Source organism: Triturus cristatus, chromosome 5_2 (assembly GCF_964204655.1).
Source record: "Triturus cristatus chromosome 5_2, aTriCri1.1, whole genome shotgun sequence".
NCBI classification, from domain to species: Eukaryota; Metazoa; Chordata; class Amphibia; order Caudata; family Salamandridae; genus Triturus; species Triturus cristatus.
In genome coordinates, this window is record NC_140588.1 from 733329379 (window position 1) to 733348763 (window position 19385).

Sequence of the window (19385 nt, forward strand, 5' to 3'; positions counted from 1 at the left end):
ACACAATGCAGAGCAATTGTTTAACTTGAAGTTTGCTGCAAAAGAGCTGAGCAGGAATGCAAAAAAATGCGACAAAGAAGAAAAGATTGAAAAAGCAAAAATAAAGAAGGTAAGTTTACAAATGGGCTGTGAATGAAATGTGAATTCTTTTTGGAAATGTTCACTGATGACGCTTTTCCAATAACCCAGTTTTTAAAAGTGCAGTAATATTACTCATGGATATTACCTCTTTCCTTCTTGGTCAATCTAGTTTTCCTCTATTCTTGATATGCGTTATTCTTATCTGCACTTGCATTATTTTTTATTTCTTCTTAATTTGACACAAGCTGCCTGACGTTTTGAGGAAAAATGCTTGGCAGAGGACATAGTCGGTGTGTTGTGTTGCATGTTTGGCACTTAGGCGCAGAGAACACACACCAGAGTAAATGATTGAGGCATTGTGAAAGATACTGATTTGTGAAGTGATCAAATCAATAAATTCAACATATATACATGTTACAAGATATAGTTTCACAATAGATCTTACAGTTTGGAAAAGGATTGAGTCTTGAGGTATTCTGAGATGGCTCTTCAAGCTGGTTTTTGATTATGTGGATGTGCCAAAGGATTGGATATCAGGAAGTAGTGCATTCTAGTGATGGTAACCTAGAAGTATGAGAGAAGAGAAATAGTATGTAGCTCAAAGTGTTTGGGTGTGACCAGCGAGTACTGGTTCACAGATTGTAAATTCCTGATAGGTGTTCACCAGATCCTAATGTTGGCAAACTAATGTGGGAAAATGCCATTTGCAACTTTGATAACTATTCTCAACAGCTTGTGGAGGTTCATGGTTTTAGATGTGAGTCACCCAACATTATGGGGAAAGTGAGTGGTGGGAGTTTGTCTGGGCATGTTTTAATAAGTGCTTGGTAGTAAAGTTAAGTAACTTGCCCAATGGGTAGAAGGAATTTTGATGGAGTTCTTAAAACAATTTTGTTGCAATAATATAAATTACTAACTACTAGAACATTAATTAGCACCTTAGTGGTGTGCAATGGTAGGCAAGGGCATATTTTTTGATTGCTCATTATTTGGTGATTGTTGGGCATAACTTGGCACCTTGAAACCCTAATGGGTGAGTAGTCGTGCAATTCAAGACTCTTGATTGATTGGTACCTTTCTGTCGTGATATTCTAGAATACGTTTTTTTTTCTTGGTTCGAAGAGTGAAAAAGTGCACCTAGATTTCAGCCGTGGATAGAGGTAGGTGAGGTGAAAGGTAGCTGTTGAGTGAAAGTAGAGAACTTCTTCTGTAAAGGAGTTCAGCTAGAAGGACCAGTGGGCCAAACAATGTCAAATTGCAGTGAGACAGAGATTTGTTGTTAGATGAAGGGAGAGAATGTTGTAAAACAAAAGAATATCTGCATTTGATTGGTTTAGAGGATAGTAGGAAAAATCAGCGAGCAAATGATGTTCCTAAGTGTGTAGAGAGGACCTAGAACTGATCCTGTAGGTACTCCAGCAGGTAAAGTGGTTGATGTTGGTGAGGCAATGGAGGCCCACTTTACTGAGAAAGAGGTAAGTTATATATGGTGAAAAACCATGGAAGAGCAAGGGTGTTGATGCCGATAGTTCGAAAGGAAGAGATTAATGTTAGGTGATCTGCAAGTCAAGAAGAAGAGGATTGTTGAATTTTGCTAAGTAAAGGAAATACCATTGGTGACAATAGAGTGCTAATTCGATTGAAAGAATGACACATAAGCCAGATTGGTAAGGGTTAAAAGAGAGGTGTGCCAGTTCACTTGAAAACTAGGCATTCTGTTGTCATAGGGTAGAAAAGAAGTAAGTTACACTCGGTGATAGACTGGGTCAATGGGCACCAGTGCAAGTGCCACAACTGATGTGAAACATTGTAGCTAGATGCCAGTTAAGAGGGATTAATTGAAAAGTGAAGTTGGTTAGAGAATTACTTTGGAGGAAGACATTCTGAAATGGTTTGGGGACAGAAGGGGTCGGGTGTCCTGCATGATGAATTGGCTAATTAAGAAAGGGGTGAGATCCATGGGAGAATTAGAAAAGAAGTACAGTAGAGTGAAAGTGGTGAGGGCTGATTGAGATAACGGATGGGCAGCCTTGATTGATCTGTGCTTCCTTCTTTATCATGTATGGCCAAGTACACCTACCTGTTCCTGTCTCTCATTCGTTTTCTTGTTCATTTCACCTGCCACACAAAAGGCACATAAAAATGCTTTATGCTTCATGTTAGCATAGTCTGTATAACGGATGTTGCATTAAAGAATGTTAGATTTTAGAAAGAGAAAAGCAAAATATTGTGTCTCAGCTAAAGTTAGTTTACTGTGGCAATGTACAGCTTCTTAATGTGCAACATTCAAAACGTTACCCTCAAAATGCCTCCACCTACAAAACAAAATGAAACCTCTTGCTTTCTAGTTGAATATGTAACGCACACATTCCTACGTGATAAAAGCAATATCTACACTACTCTAGGGACACCCCTTCCTCTAGCTCTCCAGAACATTGAGGATGGCATTAATTTATTCAGTATTTCCCTCCACCCATTGATCAACAGCCTTCATGAAAACAGATCCAACCTTTTCAACATCCCTGAGCACGCAATTGCCCAAAACACTTTGCATCTTGTAATAATAGCAGCTTCAAAATGGTATGCATTTACCTACTTTCCCTGCAAATTAAAAGCAAGCCATTCAATTGCAAGAAAATTCTTTAGGATCCAATGTCGGTAATTCTGTTTTTTTCCATTAAGAGACAATTGAATGTTTTGTAGCAGAAAGTCACCTCCTGATCAAGCGACTGCCATTGTTTGTTATCCTGGATACTATGGTGCATCCCCAATATCCTTCATCCATTGGTGGCAGGAATAGAGTAGCTAGGTATATTTTTAATGGCCTGCAGATCTCCCTAGAAAATATGGGTAGCTTAGGGTATAGCAACTATATATTATGGCATCACCAGTCATTCAACAGATCATGCTCATTTAGCCCACAGAGGAAACGTATGATGCAGTTTAACAGGAGTTACCAATGATATTTAACTTTGTAGTGAAGCTCCCCATGTCTCACATTCTTAGTGCCTTTAGTGATATCCTCGCACAGATAATCAAACTCTCTTCCCAATGAGGTCTCCCTGCTGTGCATTTGAACCCATTAGTGTATGGGTGTTTTGGTAATCAGAATGGTTTAAATCTGGAGTACTGTGCCCCATGCCTTGTTACGAGGCTGTCTGTATCTCATCCTGTTATTTGACTGGATTTCACTGCGCCAAATTTCAGATATTCGCCCCGCTCCCTCCCATTTTCTACTTGTGAATTGGTCCCTGAAGTCTAGCGAGTGTAAATATCCCCTAGAAGAGTGCTTGCAGAGAAATGAATGAGGCCAGCTTTCTTCTAGTCACTATTCCTGAGTATGTTGTGGGGTACTCGCACATGAACTGGAAGTCGCTTCAAAAGAAGGTAGCCAAGAAATGTCTCACAATATTTACTTCCCCTCTTGACCCGTTTGAGGCCTGAGAAGGTCAGCCTCCGCCTTAAACCATTCTGCAAACACTCTGCTGCGCGATAATAAGTCTTGAAGTTGGGATGAAGCAGGCTTACTATGGCCTTTGACCTCTGATGAAGTGTAACGGATAGCTGAAGATGTTTCATTTTCCAGATAAATGCCATTGACCATAACCTGCAACAGCTACAAAACTAGCCTGAAACATATGTAGTACTCAGTCATCTTGATGTCCTCTGTCATGACCAGGCAGGGTAGAAACAGTAGGTTCGACATCCACATCAACAAATTGTGATTTAGGGCAGAAAATTGCCCTTCTTCAGATCTGAAATCAACCTTGTTGTTATAAATCATTCATAAAAAAAAATCTTTATTATATGTCAGATCCTCCACCATCGAACCCCATAGGTCAAAAACGGGAAATTTACTCTTATTAACCTTAAAGCCTGATAATATTTCGAACTCCATCAGAGCAATGAGCAAATTGGTTAGGAAGTCCAGCAGCAGGATAATTTCTGCTAAAATGATCAACATATATACATTTCCCAAAATGTAATCCCTTGGATTTCATTGTCTGTTATGTTCCATTCAAAGATTAAGTGCACACAGCGGGAGAGCGTCAACAACCCTGCCTTGCTCCACCACAGAGAGGAACCCTTTTAATTCTTTGGAGACCTGGCTATTAACATAGTCTGGCTAAAGTTTTAAAAAAGTTGAAAAGATTATCACATAACATTTGAGATGGTAAAACACCTCTAATATAGGCATTGGGTTGAAGAAATCCTTAATGATCTGAAAGTTCCTCTTTCATTTGCTGATTCAGTTTGTGAAGTAAAAAAGGGCTTTATACCATCCTTTATCAATGTATGGTACCTTTTTAGAGCTGATTTATATCTAGTTATTTTATCAGATCTGTAATGAACCCTCCACTTTCTTTCAAACTCTTTGCAAAGTAGTTTCTCTTTGGCCTAGAGAAGCAGTGAACCTTACTGCAGAGGTGGTTGAGTGTTTATGGCTAGGATTGTCCATTGGAGCTAGCTCAATCCAGCAATTAAATAATGCTAGATCCTTTGATACTTCTCCAGTAAGAAGAAATATCAAACTGCTTCTCTGCTTCCAAGGTTAGAACATGTTATTTTGACCCACGTAGAGGTGCAAATGTTCCTTGAGTCTGTAGGACTATTAACTGATCTGCAGGGATCACCTGATATGTTAAAAGGAGTGAGTGAGTGATCCCACCACGCTTGTGCTTCAGTTGCGCCCAAGAGCAACGTGGGGTGATTTGTAAAAATGAAATCAAGTGTTTGGCCTGCCACATTAGTAGGGCCCCCCCACACTTTGAGAAAGCTTAAAAAAACTCTTAAGTTATCAATAAGATTCTTACCATCTAAGCCATGGTTATCTTCAGTGTGACAGTTTAAATCCCCTGGTACTGTGAGGTTAGAGCTGTGTGGCACATGGGGAACAGTGGCGCCTCCTAAAGAGTTCAGGAAATTTGTACACGGTGCTAGAGAACGATAGACCAGAACTCCAGCAGAAGAGCAAGACTGACCTAACTTAAAAAAAAAAAACAAGGTTCTCTGCTCCTTTGATATTGGCGACTTCAAAGGTTTGATTCATGGAAAATAATAGCCAGGCCAGGCCCGTCCTTTAGCCTCCTTTCTATCCCATAGGAGAATGGAGTAGCCTGGCGGGAGAGCTACTGCAATATCAGGGTTATCCATACAGGGGGAGAAAGTCAGCAAACGAGGAGGAGTTTCTGATCCCAGACCGGTAGGGTGGCTGGCGCTGGATGCAGAACAGATGCTGACGGTGCAGACCAGCTTGCCTTTGATGCACTTTTGTCATGAGTCTCTTTGTATGCCCGTCTTCTCCAATCCTGCCTCCCTTGAAACCACTAGATTGCCAACCAACCCAAAATGGCACCTAGAAAAAGTGGCTTACTCCTAATGGCCATTAATTGGAAACAATCTCCTCAGTGCAACCAGCTGGGACAAGAATCATTATAAAAGATGAAGTCCAACAGATAACATTTTTAAAAGACTTTAGAAAACTCCAAAATTCAAGTCAGATTAAGTGCAAATAATTTGTTTTTAACATTGTGCCCCAGAGTTCCAATTCTAGTGTCTCCAGTTGACAGCACTGTATTGTGACACATTCTGGGGGGTGGAAGATGGGAGGCGGGTTGGGGAGGTTTCTAACTTCCTGGTTCAGGAGCTTATTTCAATGCCCCAACATGAGGAAGAAAGCCATTTGGATTGTGACGCAGACACAACCTACTCGGGAATCTTGTGTAGGAAATGTTTCCTGCTTATGATCTGTCATATAAGATCCGTTCAAGGACAACAGCAGAACACCAAACTATCTTTTGTTAATGAATAAATCACTCAAGGATCACTAGAAAGGGCCCATTTTAAAATATTTATTTTAAAATTCCTAGTCTAGTGTACAGCATAATATTGCATGGTGCCATTACAGAAGATAAAAATTTAGGAGTAGCGTAGCTGTTCATGAAAGCGTAAACAGGGAAAAATTGTACATTGGTATATTTTGTAGCCCTAACACCTGATTTGGGACAACAAGGACAAGGAGATTGTCTCTGTTCCAGAACAAACACAACCTTTTCACCAGATCTCTGAAAATGTTGTACTTACATTTTTGCGCCTTTTAAAATGTTCAGGTTCTCCCAGAGTACTCGTTATGCCCAGCTGGCTTGTCACATCTAGCTGGTAGCTCTACTTTATGCCCAGATGGCTTGTCAAATCTGGCTGGTTGCCACGAGCCCTTGGTTCACAGGCTATAGAGCACATACTTCCATACCACTGTTTGCCCTTTACAGAATCTCCAATTATTTCAATTAAAGGAAATCTGGGAAATCACCAACCATTTATTACTCTTTAAGTGAAATAGCCTGCAGAACGTGATAAGCCTCACCACTGTGGCAGTTCATAACGTCTTTTTTCACATTGCACAACCCCTCCCTTTCAGTGACCATTAAAACCATATCTAACAAGCTAGACCTCTATTTAGTATTTCTTCCACACACAAAAACAAGCATTTGCAATGCAATAGGTCTCGCATTTACGCAAGTTTGAGCTATTGACATTGTAAATGACAATGCCTTTTATTTATGTTTTGGTTTTTAAAACATAAATAAAAGGCATTGTCATTTACAATGCCAATAGCTTAAACTTGTGTAAATGCGAGACCTATTGCATTGCAAATGCTTGTTTTCGTGGGTTTTCGTTTTCACTTTCCCGCAAGAGTTCTCCAACTTTTCTTTCTCTCGCTCACCAGGTCTTTCTGCCCTCTCTTTTATCCACCTACTCTCCCTCCCTCATTCACATCTTCTCGCGTTCAATGTTTGTTGCCTCCATCTCTTCCGTTCTACTTTCCGCTGCCCCTGCCACCCTGCTTACTCTCCACCCCAACGCACATTCTCCTCTTGTACTCTTCTCACTCGCTGTCCTTTCTCCATCTCCATCCCTCTCTGGTAGCTCCTGTGCTCCCTCTCTCACGTGCCATTTCTACCCACACAGATTGCGTCGAAGCGCTGAGAGGTGCGGGTGGAAGGAGGACCAATGAGGAGAAAGAATGGTGTAAGCACCAGCGAGTTCCATGTCACAGCAATCGATTGATGCTGTCTGGGCCACTTCTGGAGCGCCCCTATGCTTCAAGGACATTCTGTCACCCCTAAATACCAGTAACCAGCCCATCAAAACGTGTCGTTCATTAATGTATGTGTTTCTGTCTGTGACGCCGCCATCTGACTGTACTTGCCTGGCTGCGTCTATCTGCCCAGAAGTGTATACGTTTCTGCTCCTGTACCATGTTTCTCGAGGTTCCTGAGTCACCCCACCCTTGAAATCAGAGTAGATAGAATCAAGCCATTACCAGCTCGATGGCAAGCTAAAAAAAAAACACACACACACATACAAGAATACTCATGCCCTCTAATCCTCTGCTGCAGCCCTGCACATGTAGCAATCCCCTCCATGGTCTTGCACCTCCCCTTCACACCCCCAACTCCCCTTTGCTTTGTGGGGCCTTACACATCAGCGTGGAGCGCTCTATAATACATGTTTGGGTGAGTGATTCCCTAGCTCAGGTTTAAACACTGCAGAATTAAACCAAGGCACAGCGCCAATAATTGGTGTTTTAAGAAGACACATCGGTCATTGTGACCCTTACCCCCTGAAAACTTGAGGCTAAACCCTATGAATTCCCAGACATGTCAACGGCAGGCTTAAGGGGAGAGGGGGTGGCTTAACGGCTAGAGCGTCCGACTTTGAAGCTGGGGAGCCAGGCTCGAGTCTTGGCAGGGACGCTTAACATCCTGTGGTTGTGGGCAAATCGCCTAAACCCCCCCAGTGCCTAAAATGAATGTGTCCGTCTGTAATGTACCCGGTGCTCATGTAAAGCGTTCTGATACCTTCAGGTCGAGTTCGTGCTATATAAAACTACAATAATAATAATGGAGCAATCAGGCTTGCGGATCACTGTTGTGGAAGATGGGAAGAGAGTAAAAGTGCATAAAAGAGCTGTCTATCGCCATGTTCGCGCCAGAAGACGATATGCTATACATATAGCTCCCTTCTATTTAAACCACATCATTAGCACAAAGGCACTGTAGGTTAGCGTTCAAGCAAGGGCCTCTGTGGTCAGAAAACGTTTGTACTGCGCCACAGTCGTGCTGCTTCTGAACTTTATCTCCCTGTCATCAGGCCAATCACATATAACATTAATGAAAACCGGAGCAGCTAAATAAAGAGCAGGAGAAGGTATTCCAGCATTCCTGGGGATTATCGACGGCTTCCGCCAGCGTGGCTGTCCGCGCCGGCCGGAGGAAGCCCGTAGGACCTGTACACGGTCTGTTGATGGTGGGTCTGTGCATGCTGTGGTGTCCCTGTCAAAATATGGGGGCAATATATTCGTTTTCAGAAGCTCCTCTGGTTCATCTTCCATCCTCCGATGGTGGTGAATTGAGTCATTAAATTGGGTATCGTAACACCTTTCATTCGCAGTGCTTAGCAAATGTAGTATAAAACTGTCTATAAACCGGTGTATATTATATGCTGTGTCTTCCCAGCCTCCAGAATTTTTAGTCAGTGAAATCCGGTTCCCAGCCACTTGGGGAGAGGCACAGTAGTACGAAAGAGTAATGGAAAATTACCACCCTGGTGACTGTGCGATTAATGTTATTTTACTAATCTACCTCCATCACAGTTTCTGCCGTGCAGTCCCCTCGGTAGGTTCATGCTGTGTTTTAAATTTGCTGGCCGGAGGAAACCCGTAGGAGCTGTACACGGACTGTTGATGGTGGGTCTGTGCACGCTGTGGTGTCCCTGTCAAAATATGGGGGGGAATACGTTTGTTTTCAGAAGCTCCTCTGGTTCAGCCTTTGGATAAATAAAGTACCCACCAATTATGAAGGCAAGGGCAAAGAATTGCAGAAACAACATAAAGGAAAAAAAATGTCCTTTTAAATTAGTTTGCTTTCTCTGTTGAAGGAGGGAGAGGCTGGGTGAACGTTGGGGAAGCTGAGGGAAGGAGTCTGGGAGGATGCTCACTGGCTGTGTGGAGACGATGTGGCAGCAGGGGGATCTCTTATCTTTATGGGGCCATGTGCTTGGCCCCATAAAAATAAGAAACTGCTTTGTGACAGCAGCAAAGCAGGTGAGCCAGTCCGGCTCGGAGAGAAAGGGCGTGAACAGAAAACCCTCATTTCCAATGGCAGGGCACCGTTTAGCATAAACGGTGACCTGCCAGCCAATAGAAATTAGGCTGAAAGTCCTCTGTTACAAAATCTCTCGCGGAGGTGGAACAGGGCTCTGCCCTGCAATGCCAAGCGAGACCTAAAAACGTTGGACCTTTCTACATCCGAGCAGCATTGCCACCTATTTGCCGGTATTCCAGCTTTGCGCTAATTCTCAAACTCTCTAAGCCAGTAAATGGAATGGCTTTGTAGTACACAATTAAGCATTAGGGGAGCCGACTTCAAATTAAGTTATTATATCATAATGTGGAATTACATACACCTTTCTTTATCACTTAGTCTCAAAATAATATTCACATATTAAAATCTCACCATGAAATATATATCCTTGCTCTTATCGGATAACTTACTTCTCAGATTTGTTGTGGGCTAGACCAATATAATCCTGGAATTTATAAAGCCCATTTACTCTTCTTATGGTGGAGCAGTTTTTAATTTGAAGCATTTAACCATGCTACAATATGGAGGATACTAACAGAGCTGATTGGAGAAAAGGAGCCAATGTGTGTTTCACAGCCTTCTGCCCTTTCACCAGAGCTCTGAAAGTTCTATGTAATTTAGGCTGATAACTGTGAATAGTTTTCACAAATGAATTAGGTTTTGCTATAGCCTTATAGCCCGCTGCAGAGGCCTATACCAGTTGTTAAAGGCCCTGAGCCCGAGTTATAACAAGGGAGAGTGCCTTTAACAACCGGTATAACCTGAGGCAGAAGTGCTAAAAGGCTATAAGAACATTCCACCCACTAGGGGTAGAATGATCTAAATTAAAAAAGGGAGAAACTTAAAAACGAACATTGGAGTGGTGGAGCTCCGGGCTAATACTAGCCATTATAAGCCCGGAGCTACTCCATTTTTTTCAAACGAGCTCCACCTTACCTGGCTCGAACCTAAAGATAATTAGAACATTGGAATGTGGAGCACTCCATTGTAGACAATGGAGTGCTCCATGCTTCTACGGGCCGGTAAAGGCCCGCAGAGCAACATTCCAATGTTTTACAAAAGCCTCTCGAAGCTCGAGTGAATTTAAATCCCCTCGAGCTTCGAGAAGCCTTTGTTTAATTTGTTAGAACATTCTGCCCTCTAGTGGCAGAATGTTCTAATAGCCTTATAGCCCGCCATAGCGGGCTATACCAGCTATTAAAGGCCCGCTGCAGCGTTAAAGGCCCGAGCCGAAGGCGAGGGACTTTAACAAAAGCAGCGGGACTTTAATAGCGGTATAGCCCTGCTACGAAGCGCTATAAGGCTATTAGAACATTCTGCCACTAGAGGGCAGAATGTTCTAACAAATTAAACAAAGGCTTCTCGAAGCTCGAGGGGATTTAAATTCACTCGAGCTTCGAGAGGCTTTTGTAAAACATTGGAATGTTGCTCTGCGGGCCTTTACCGGCCCGTAGAAGCATGGAGCACTCCATTGTCTACAATGGAGTGCTCCACATTCCAATGTTCTAATTATCTTTAGGTTCGAGCCAGGTAAGGTATTCTCTTATATTGTTGAAGAAGGTTTTCAGTTTAGATCGCTGTACACGTTCAGAGGTAGGCGATGCAATGTATCAATACACCCCTCGTAGGTGTGTGAAAGCTGTTACAATGGCTTTGAAAGAGCGACAGCCATTTGTTTAAGTACATTTGTATGTTATGCCACGTGTAATGTTAAAAAATGTTTCACATAACGGCTGTAGTTGAAACTTAACATGTATTCTGAAAATATAATTATTTTATTTTGCTCCTCAAAACATTTATGCAAAAGAGGAATGGGGGAAAGGGTTTGAAGAGAAAAAGTGTTTGTTTGCTTGGAATGGCATGTGTAAAGTTAAAACATTTCATCTCTTTTCATTACGTTGTTTTATGTGTTTTTGTTTTCTTTAGCTTGTTAACATTGCTGGACTGATGCAGGCAAAAGTGCATGGGTTTATGATTAGTTTTTCTAAGATTAGAGACAACACAAGTTCTGTGTAGAGTAAGATTTGAATTGATGTTCCTTTGTGCGTTTGGAAATGTTTTACCTTGGCTGACTTTAAATCCCTGCTCGGTCCTGCTCTGTGGCATGCTCTACTTCTCTGTCTCTTCTTTTCATAACAATGATATCTTCTTTAAAATGTTCCAGTGAGTTAACAGTGTTTGTTGCTATTCATGTTAATTTCAAGCATTTATGTTTAGCACCAACTTACTGCATAGCACATGGTATAAACTGTCTTATATATATCTTTAACGGATTTCAGGCAATTCAGAAGGGCAATACAGAAGTGGCAAGAATACACGCTGAAAATGCCATCCGACAAAAGAATCAAGCCATCAACTTCTTGCGCATGAGTGCTCGAGTGGATGCTGTTGCTGCTAGGGTGCAAACCGCTGTAACAATGGGCAAGGTACATGACATTTGTTTCTGACACACAGTGAGATTTGTGTTCAAGAGATCACGTCATTAAAAAAAAAAAACTATACAAATATAACAAGAGTGTACAATATCAGATGACCAGAAATGTATTTAGTGTGCAAATTGACTTTTAAAATAAACCACCTGAGAGTCATACGATTAAGGCAACTGAGATTACAGGTCTTGAATGCTAAATTGTAGGTCAAACTAAATTGGGCAAATTAATGAGTTTATCATAACATTAATTTCATATTAGGGTTCATAGGTTGCTTAGATGCAGTTGAACTGTGCATTTTTATATCTTGGATCTGCACTCTTGGAATGCGCTGTCTCAATAGCAATACAAAAAAGTAACAAAGAGCTAGTTTTCACTTTAGTGATTCCATAACATAATTTCGTAAGCAGTGGATGTCCTGTTGCATCAAATCAATGGGTGTGGTCTAGTAGTTTTGATCATTAACTGTTGGTGCATATACTGTATCTGAATTGATGTTTTTCATAGTGTCTTGGTTAATACTTTACTTGTTCAGGTGGTGTGCTGGGTTTTACCCTTTATGCTTCGATTGACCCGCAATAGAACAAGGTTAGACAATGCCACTAAGTCTTGTTTATAAATGAAGGTGCTTTGTCAATTACTGGTGAGTTTAGATACTTATTACCTTATCTATACACTCTGCTATACATTTGTGCATTCAAGCATCCGTTCATCCGCCCACTGATCATTCCTACACTTATCCACTTCTCCATGATAAAAAACACCCTCAAACTCAACAAGCATATGCAAGATAAATTAAAAGAATAACAGTACAAAATAGAAAAAGGCTACAGAATAAACACATGGTGAATGTGCTTGCAGTGAAGAATAAGTAAAAACTTAAACATAGCAGTGAGTGGCCATCTTGGAGCCATATTGTGCGCAGTGACTAATTTGACTAATTGCTGAACCATTCCAAGAAGACTGGCATGTTTTAAATGTAGCAGTCATATTTGAATGGTGAAGCAATGATACAATATGGACAGTGGCCTTCAGGATGGTAGCTGAGTTTGGAAGCAGTAAAACACACAGGATCATGGACGGAATGTTGCACATTGGCAAAACATTCACTCCCTGTCACAGATCTGGGTTTAATCCATCGTTATTTCGCTCACCACTCCACCCCAGTTCAGACATGGCCATGTGCAAATCAGTCTTGACCCTGTGCCTCATGGGAACAGTCCAGCCCGAACTGCCAAGCCATGTCTTCCCTGGACCGGAATCAAGCATCCTAGGACCGGTTTCGGGGTTTCACCCCTTTTCAGCCAGGATAGCTTGACTCCAGTGGCGTAGTGAGTACGGAACCCACGTCTGGGCATACCCTTCCCACATAGGGCAAACAGCAAAACACACAGGATGATGGACGGAATGTTGCACATTGGCAAAACATTCACCCCCAGTCTCAGACCTGGGTTTAATCCATCGTTATTTTGCTCACCACGCCACCCCTGTTCAGACATGGCCATATGCAAATCAGTCTTGACCCTGTGCCTCATGGGAACAGTCCAGCCCGAACTGACAAGCCATGTCTTCCCTGGACCGGAATCAAGCATCCTAGGACCGGTTTCTGGGTTTCACCCCTCTTCAGCCAGGATAGCTTGACTCCAGTGGCGTAGTGAGCACGGGACCCACGTCTGGGCATACCCTTCCCACATAGGGCGAACAGCAAAACACACAGGATGATGGACGGAATGTTGCACATTGGCAAAACATTCACCCCCAGTCACAGATCTGGGTTTAATCCATCGTTATGTTGCTCACCACGCCACCCCAGTTCAGACATGTCCATATGCAAATCAGTCTTGACCCTGTGCCTCATGGGAACAGTCCAGCCCGAACTGCCAAGCCATGTCTTCCCTGGACCGGAATCAAGCATCCTAGGACCGGTTTCGGGGTTTCACCCCTCTTTAGCCAGGATAGCTTGAGTCCAGTGGAGTAGTGAGCACGGGACCCACGTCTGGGCATACCCTTCCCACATAGGGCGAACAGCAAAACACACAGTATGATGGACGGAATGTTGCACATTGGCAAAACATTCACCCCCAGTAACAGATCTGGGTTTAATCCATTGTTATTTTGCTCACCACGCCACCCCAGTTCAGACATGGCCATATGCAAATCAGTCTTGACCCTGTGCCTCATGGGAACAGTCCAGCCCGAACTGCCAAGCCATGTCTTCCCTGGACCGGAATCAAGCATCCTAGGACCGGTTTCGAAGTTTGAAAGCAGTAGCCAGGTGGAATGCGGGGCACTGCAGAAATGAGCAATAAACGAGTCAACCCGTAGCAATATCTAAGGAGCGGACGACCGCTCATAAATAAATGCATTAAAAAAAATAGAGGGGAAAAAACTGTGTGACTTATAAAAGGAGAAAATGCGCCAAAAAAGTGAATGACTTCCTGGTCCTGAAGCACAATCTGTTTCAGGTGGATGTGGACATGTGGTCAGGCAAAATGCCATCACCCAGAAGACAATCGAGCCAGTGACTGAAGTAGACTGACCCATTGCTATATGTTGTAGTGGGCAGACACAGAAGGGTAAACATCACGCAACCAGGCCAGTGATAAAAGAGGGCCCCACTTTGTATGCATATGTGTGCTTGTGTTTTTATGCTTTTTTAATGAAACTTATTTTTTTAATTACAAGAGCGTGGTATGCAACTAAAGCTAATTATTAAACATAAAGATCCATCTCTTTAGGGAAAAAGAGGAAATTCAAAACCTGGGTTTTAAAGAAACGGGGATAAATGAGTGTAGGTGTCCCACAATGGTTGGACATACAGAGTTGTTTAAATACCCCTCACACACCAAGAATGACCCATGGTGTCATGCTTCATCATAGGGGTCTTCCCGCCCCGCTGCGGGACGGGGCGTGCTACGACCTACGAATACGTGGGAGCACTGATAATAAAGTGCTATGTGTAGTGCAATGGGAGGGTCTGGGGTAGATGTGAATGTGAGATTAAAAAGGACCTGGCTCCTAGGACAAAAGACCTTTAATAAGTCAGAGGGGGCTGGTACTAGTAAAAAGGTGGTGCGGAGACTTCCTACTCAATGTGTGGTTTACTCCTAGTATGTTGTCAACATGTTTCGATGCAAGGCATCTTCTTCAGGACAGGGTTGAGATCCCTCCTATGTGCAAATTTATGTACTTATGAAAATACTATCAACATAAGTGAAAAAATGCGAAAGTATACAGTACCTAATGGTATGCATATCTATTTTAAGTGTACGTGAGGTGTTGCCTCATGGACCTTAGGGCGGGTGGGAAAAACAATAAGGAGCCTCAATGGTATCCTTAAACAGCCAATCGCTTAATGTGCATCCATCCCGGGGTTCCGCCACATATTTACGGAACCCCGTCTGATTTCTGATTTCTGATTTCTAGATATGACCCAGAGAAAGTTATTTAGGCATCAATTCAAACCTCTGAGGATCCTTGTCTGTCTACTTAAGCAAGCACCTTGGAAATTTGGGAAGGTATGTAAGAGGCGTGGCCTCTGGGCACATTAAATCTGCAGCAAATGGCAACAGCCAAATAGCTGCCCTATAACGAAGTTTAAATAAAGTTTTGAAAGTCTGAGCCAGGAAAGGGGTGGGGGGTGAATAAATGGTTGCGAACCAGGGTTGCCACTATACGACTAGAATATAGGAAACCCCTCTACGTGCAAAGGAAGGAAGAGGAGACCCAAAGATGGGCCGAATTCAGCATGAGATTATAAAATCTAAGGATCAGAGAAAATTCTGGCTATGGATAAATGAATGTTCCAACATACAACGCCTGGCACCCACTGCCAACATTACCCTCACAGAATGGAAATCCTACATTTAAGACCTATATATAGACCAACTTGCCGTCTGAGCTTAAGGCTCCTGAAGAGGGATCCAAAAGGGGAACAGCATCACTAAGTACAGCCCCTTCAGGCATGTCATCAATAAGCCCAGGCCACGTGGTGACAGACATTAAGTCAATGCATTCAGGCGGGACCCCAAACCAAGTGGCACCCCAGGGCGCTGTCCTCCTGTCACTAGAGAGCATTTTCGCTCTGTAATTGTACATCTCATGCCTAAATTTGACAAGAGTTTCAGGTTATCCTCACAGCACTGGATCGTAAAGGCAAAGTTTGTTGCTTACAGCCTTAAATAAAAGCCAAGCAGGTGAAGAACAACACGTTAAACATAATTTGGGGAGTGATAAGAAATCCGGCGACAAATTGGCACAAGTATCTAAATTATGCCCTAGAGACACTGGAGGGAAGCAATATTTGGTCAAGTGACCTGCTGGTGCCCTCGGCGGCCAAATTGCTGATCAAGCAAAGCTCAAATCAACAGATCATGACGTGCAGGCCGTGAACAATTTGGCAAACGGAGGTTGGGCCTCAACATTGTACGAGTCAGGGGTCCTACCAGCTTATCTTTCTCGTCCTTTAACTCGAGCATGCAGCGACAGTTTATGGGCTTGCGATTTGGATAAATCCCTCTAAAATCCTATTGTAATGGACTCCACAATCTGGATAACTATGACAGAAAATGTCGCTTCTATGCAAAAGTAGAGGAATCATTGATACATGCTCCCTGCATCTGTTATAAGTTGCTCCTGCTAAGGAAACTTTGGCTTCGACCGGTATGGCACATTTTAAATGTCAGGATCTGTTGAGGCACTTTAGAAGCCTGCCTGAGAGCTGCTTCAGCGCAGGTATCCGCTCGATTTTTGAAATGTATGAAATCGGTAGCTGCACCGTAGGTCCTTGAACCTCTTCAATGCTGTTGATATTTGACGCTTGATCGCTCTACACAGTATATACTCTAAACGATCTGTGTGGGGTACTGGATAACAGGTAATAGCTCCTACTGCGGCATGGCCCTGCGGGGCTCAAAGTCTGAGACTATATTGCTCCTTATAAGAACTTACACCCACGGCAGCTCCATTTGACATGTAAATGGACCCTGAAAGTTCTTTTTGGCGCCCGTAAATTTCCATACCTGCAGCAACACCACTCCAGATTACACCTGCCCCTGAAAGCACTTTATTGGCATGCTCTTTATGCGGTCTACAACAGTGGGTCGACCCACCCCTGACACCCCCACCCGAATAACCTCGCCATGTCTCTTCCTGAATCACACACTTACACTTTGACTCACCCGCCAGGGTTTAGGAAAGTTTTTAAACTAATTTGGCCCAGATTCAGATGAAGCCATCAAAGGAGGTCAAAAATGGAGCCCCCCGGACTGTGGTGGCAAGGGCTCCCCATTTCTTAGAAACTTTTTAGAACGTCGATTTTAATCCACCATTTATTCTTTTACACTATATATAGCTGTTCTTCTTTTCTATTGCTTGTATTGTTTTACCACGTAGTTTAAACTATGATAGTAATTAATCGCACTATAAAGATCTTATCGATCGATCTTTCTCACCGGCTTCTCAAAATAACCTACTCAGGCAGGCCTATGTTTTTGAGCTCAAGCTTTGCCACAAGGCAATAGTCATAAAATAGCAAATTAGTACAAAATTACAGATGGCAAAACAATATACAAGTATCTTAAGAGGACCTAAGAAAGCTATCCGAATGCAAATATTTTACCCTCATGGCATGCAAGAGGGGTTACCAATAACATCCCTTCAATACTATGGTAATCTGAGATTCTGGGTAATAACAGCAGATTTGACACAGCGAAATAACAATCCATCCGTAACAGACTTTTGGCTTTTACATGTTTCTTCTCAAAAGAAATAAGTCCTACGTATTGTCTCTGTTTTTAAAATTTCATAATAAACAGATCATTCACGTGGCCTCTGACCTAGCGTTTTCCAATGCACCAGTTAGGCCAATAGCCTTTATAATTGGCTTTCACCATAACCAACTCATGCCTGTTGAGATTACTGGCACAATTGTGTATCGGCTATATTTCGCAAGTCATGTTTTACTTTCCTCTTCTTTCTCGCTGCTAGGTAATCTTGGTAAGACTTTAGGGCTTGAGAAAAACCTTCTCCCAAGGTAGGGCTGGTGAGCGGTGTCCGTCGCTTGCGATTCTTTTTCACTTACTTCCGAGCTGGGAGATTTTATAAGCCCTTTAGAATTGGTCCTTCTGTTATCCGCCTTCTCTCATTATCAGAAACAAGGTGAAGAATTTCCCAAAATAAACCATAAAGACTAATTGCACAGTTTAGTTGTTTATTTCCAAAATAACCAGTCCAGGAATTCCACTTAGATCTCACTGTTTCAAACATTCTATTCCCCAAACATCTTTAAAGGAATGATGTATGTTCTGAATATAGGCATCATTGTGAAAGATTTGTGGCACCAATTGTGTCATTTTCTCCCTTATATTATTCTAAATGGTTATAGAATTAAAGAGTAACTACAGCATTTTAAATAAAGTGTTCATTTAAATAGTTGATTTAATTATCTTTCTGGTTTTATTCCACCCTGCAGGTGACTAAATCGATGGCAGGCGTAGTAAAGTCTATGGATGCTACATTGAAAAGCATGAACCTAGAGAAGGTTTGTCAGAGTTTGCCTACTTTGAGGTTTTCTGTGCAATGTCAGTGGGTTCGTTTAATTTGATTAATCTGAATGCATCTATTGTTATTTAGATTTCTGCCTTAATGGACAAATTTGAGCACCAGTTTGAAACACTTGATGTTCAAACACAGCAAATGGAAGACACGATGAGCAGCACTACTACATTAACAACACCACAAGTAAGTGTCCTTTAATTCAAACTGTTCTCAATTTATCAACATAGAGTCTCATGTTGATATTGTTTTTCTGTGAGCTGCGTTATTGACTCCTGGGAAGAAGAAGATATAGCTTAGATTTAGAATGTGACCTTAGTCTAATTTTATTAAATTATTCTTATTTTAGCTCAGTTGTTTTTCAGGGTACTCTCAGCCGTGTTTCTTCTTAAGGTGCTAGTGAAGAAGGGACCCTCCTTAGATGCATTTATAATCCTAGGAGCACTTTTTACTCTGTCATGCTTGTCTCTTTGCCAACTGAGAATTGCCTGCATCAGCAGTCTGGAAAAAGCTTCTCAGTTTTAAACTTTTTGCAGCCCTGAATGTGCAAGCATTCTTTTGGGATGGAAAAGTCCTCTGCATGGTAAAGGCGCGTACCTCTGCCCTGAGTGCCCAACTGTACTCTTGTCTGGATTCCGAATGCTGATTTCTTTTTTTTGTGTGTGTGTGCTTCTCCATAGGTGAAAACTAATCATGCATATGCGCCATGACATAGGCCTGTCTCATGAGTTGCAGTCATGTTGGCCCAGGAGGGGCACTCAAAGAGAAATCCTAACAGTGGTGGAAGGCTATCCCCTTCACCATGACTTAAGCAGCACACACGTGGTGGTGGCAGCATACAGTGTAGTTATCTGAACCTTTTTATCCTGTGTCATTTTTTTAAAGGTTCCGCTGCGGTGTGATTAACTCGCCCTTGGTCTACATCAGGTAGATGTGGAGTGCTGCTCAGCGCAGGAGTAATGACTCTGAATTAGATGTGTGTGTGCCTTCGAAAGGTACAGTACAAGGATGAAGCAGTACTGTGCAGTGCATGTGTGGTTAGTACATGCACTGGTGCAGTGAGTATATGTATGTCTGAGAGGAGTACATCACATGAGAGATGTAGTTCTCTGCACTGCATGCGCAGGGTAGGGCCCCAGGTGCTGGGTGTATGTGTGCTTGCCTGTAGTACAGT

At 42.5% G+C, this 19385-nt stretch overlaps 1 protein-coding gene across 1 annotated transcript in view; it reads left to right on the forward strand.

Annotated features, from left to right (window-relative positions):
* The window catches only part of CHMP1B (charged multivesicular body protein 1B), a 130016-nt gene that overhangs the window by 39951 nt on the left and 70680 nt on the right, over positions 1–19385 (forward strand). The window contains exons 2-5 of the mRNA XM_085607840.1: positions 12–109; positions 11507–11653; positions 18129–18197; positions 18290–18397. Coding sequence (XP_085463966.1) covers positions 12–109; positions 11507–11653; positions 18129–18197; positions 18290–18397 — 422 coding nt within the window. The remainder of the gene's footprint in view (positions 1–11; positions 110–11506; positions 11654–18128; positions 18198–18289; positions 18398–19385) is intronic.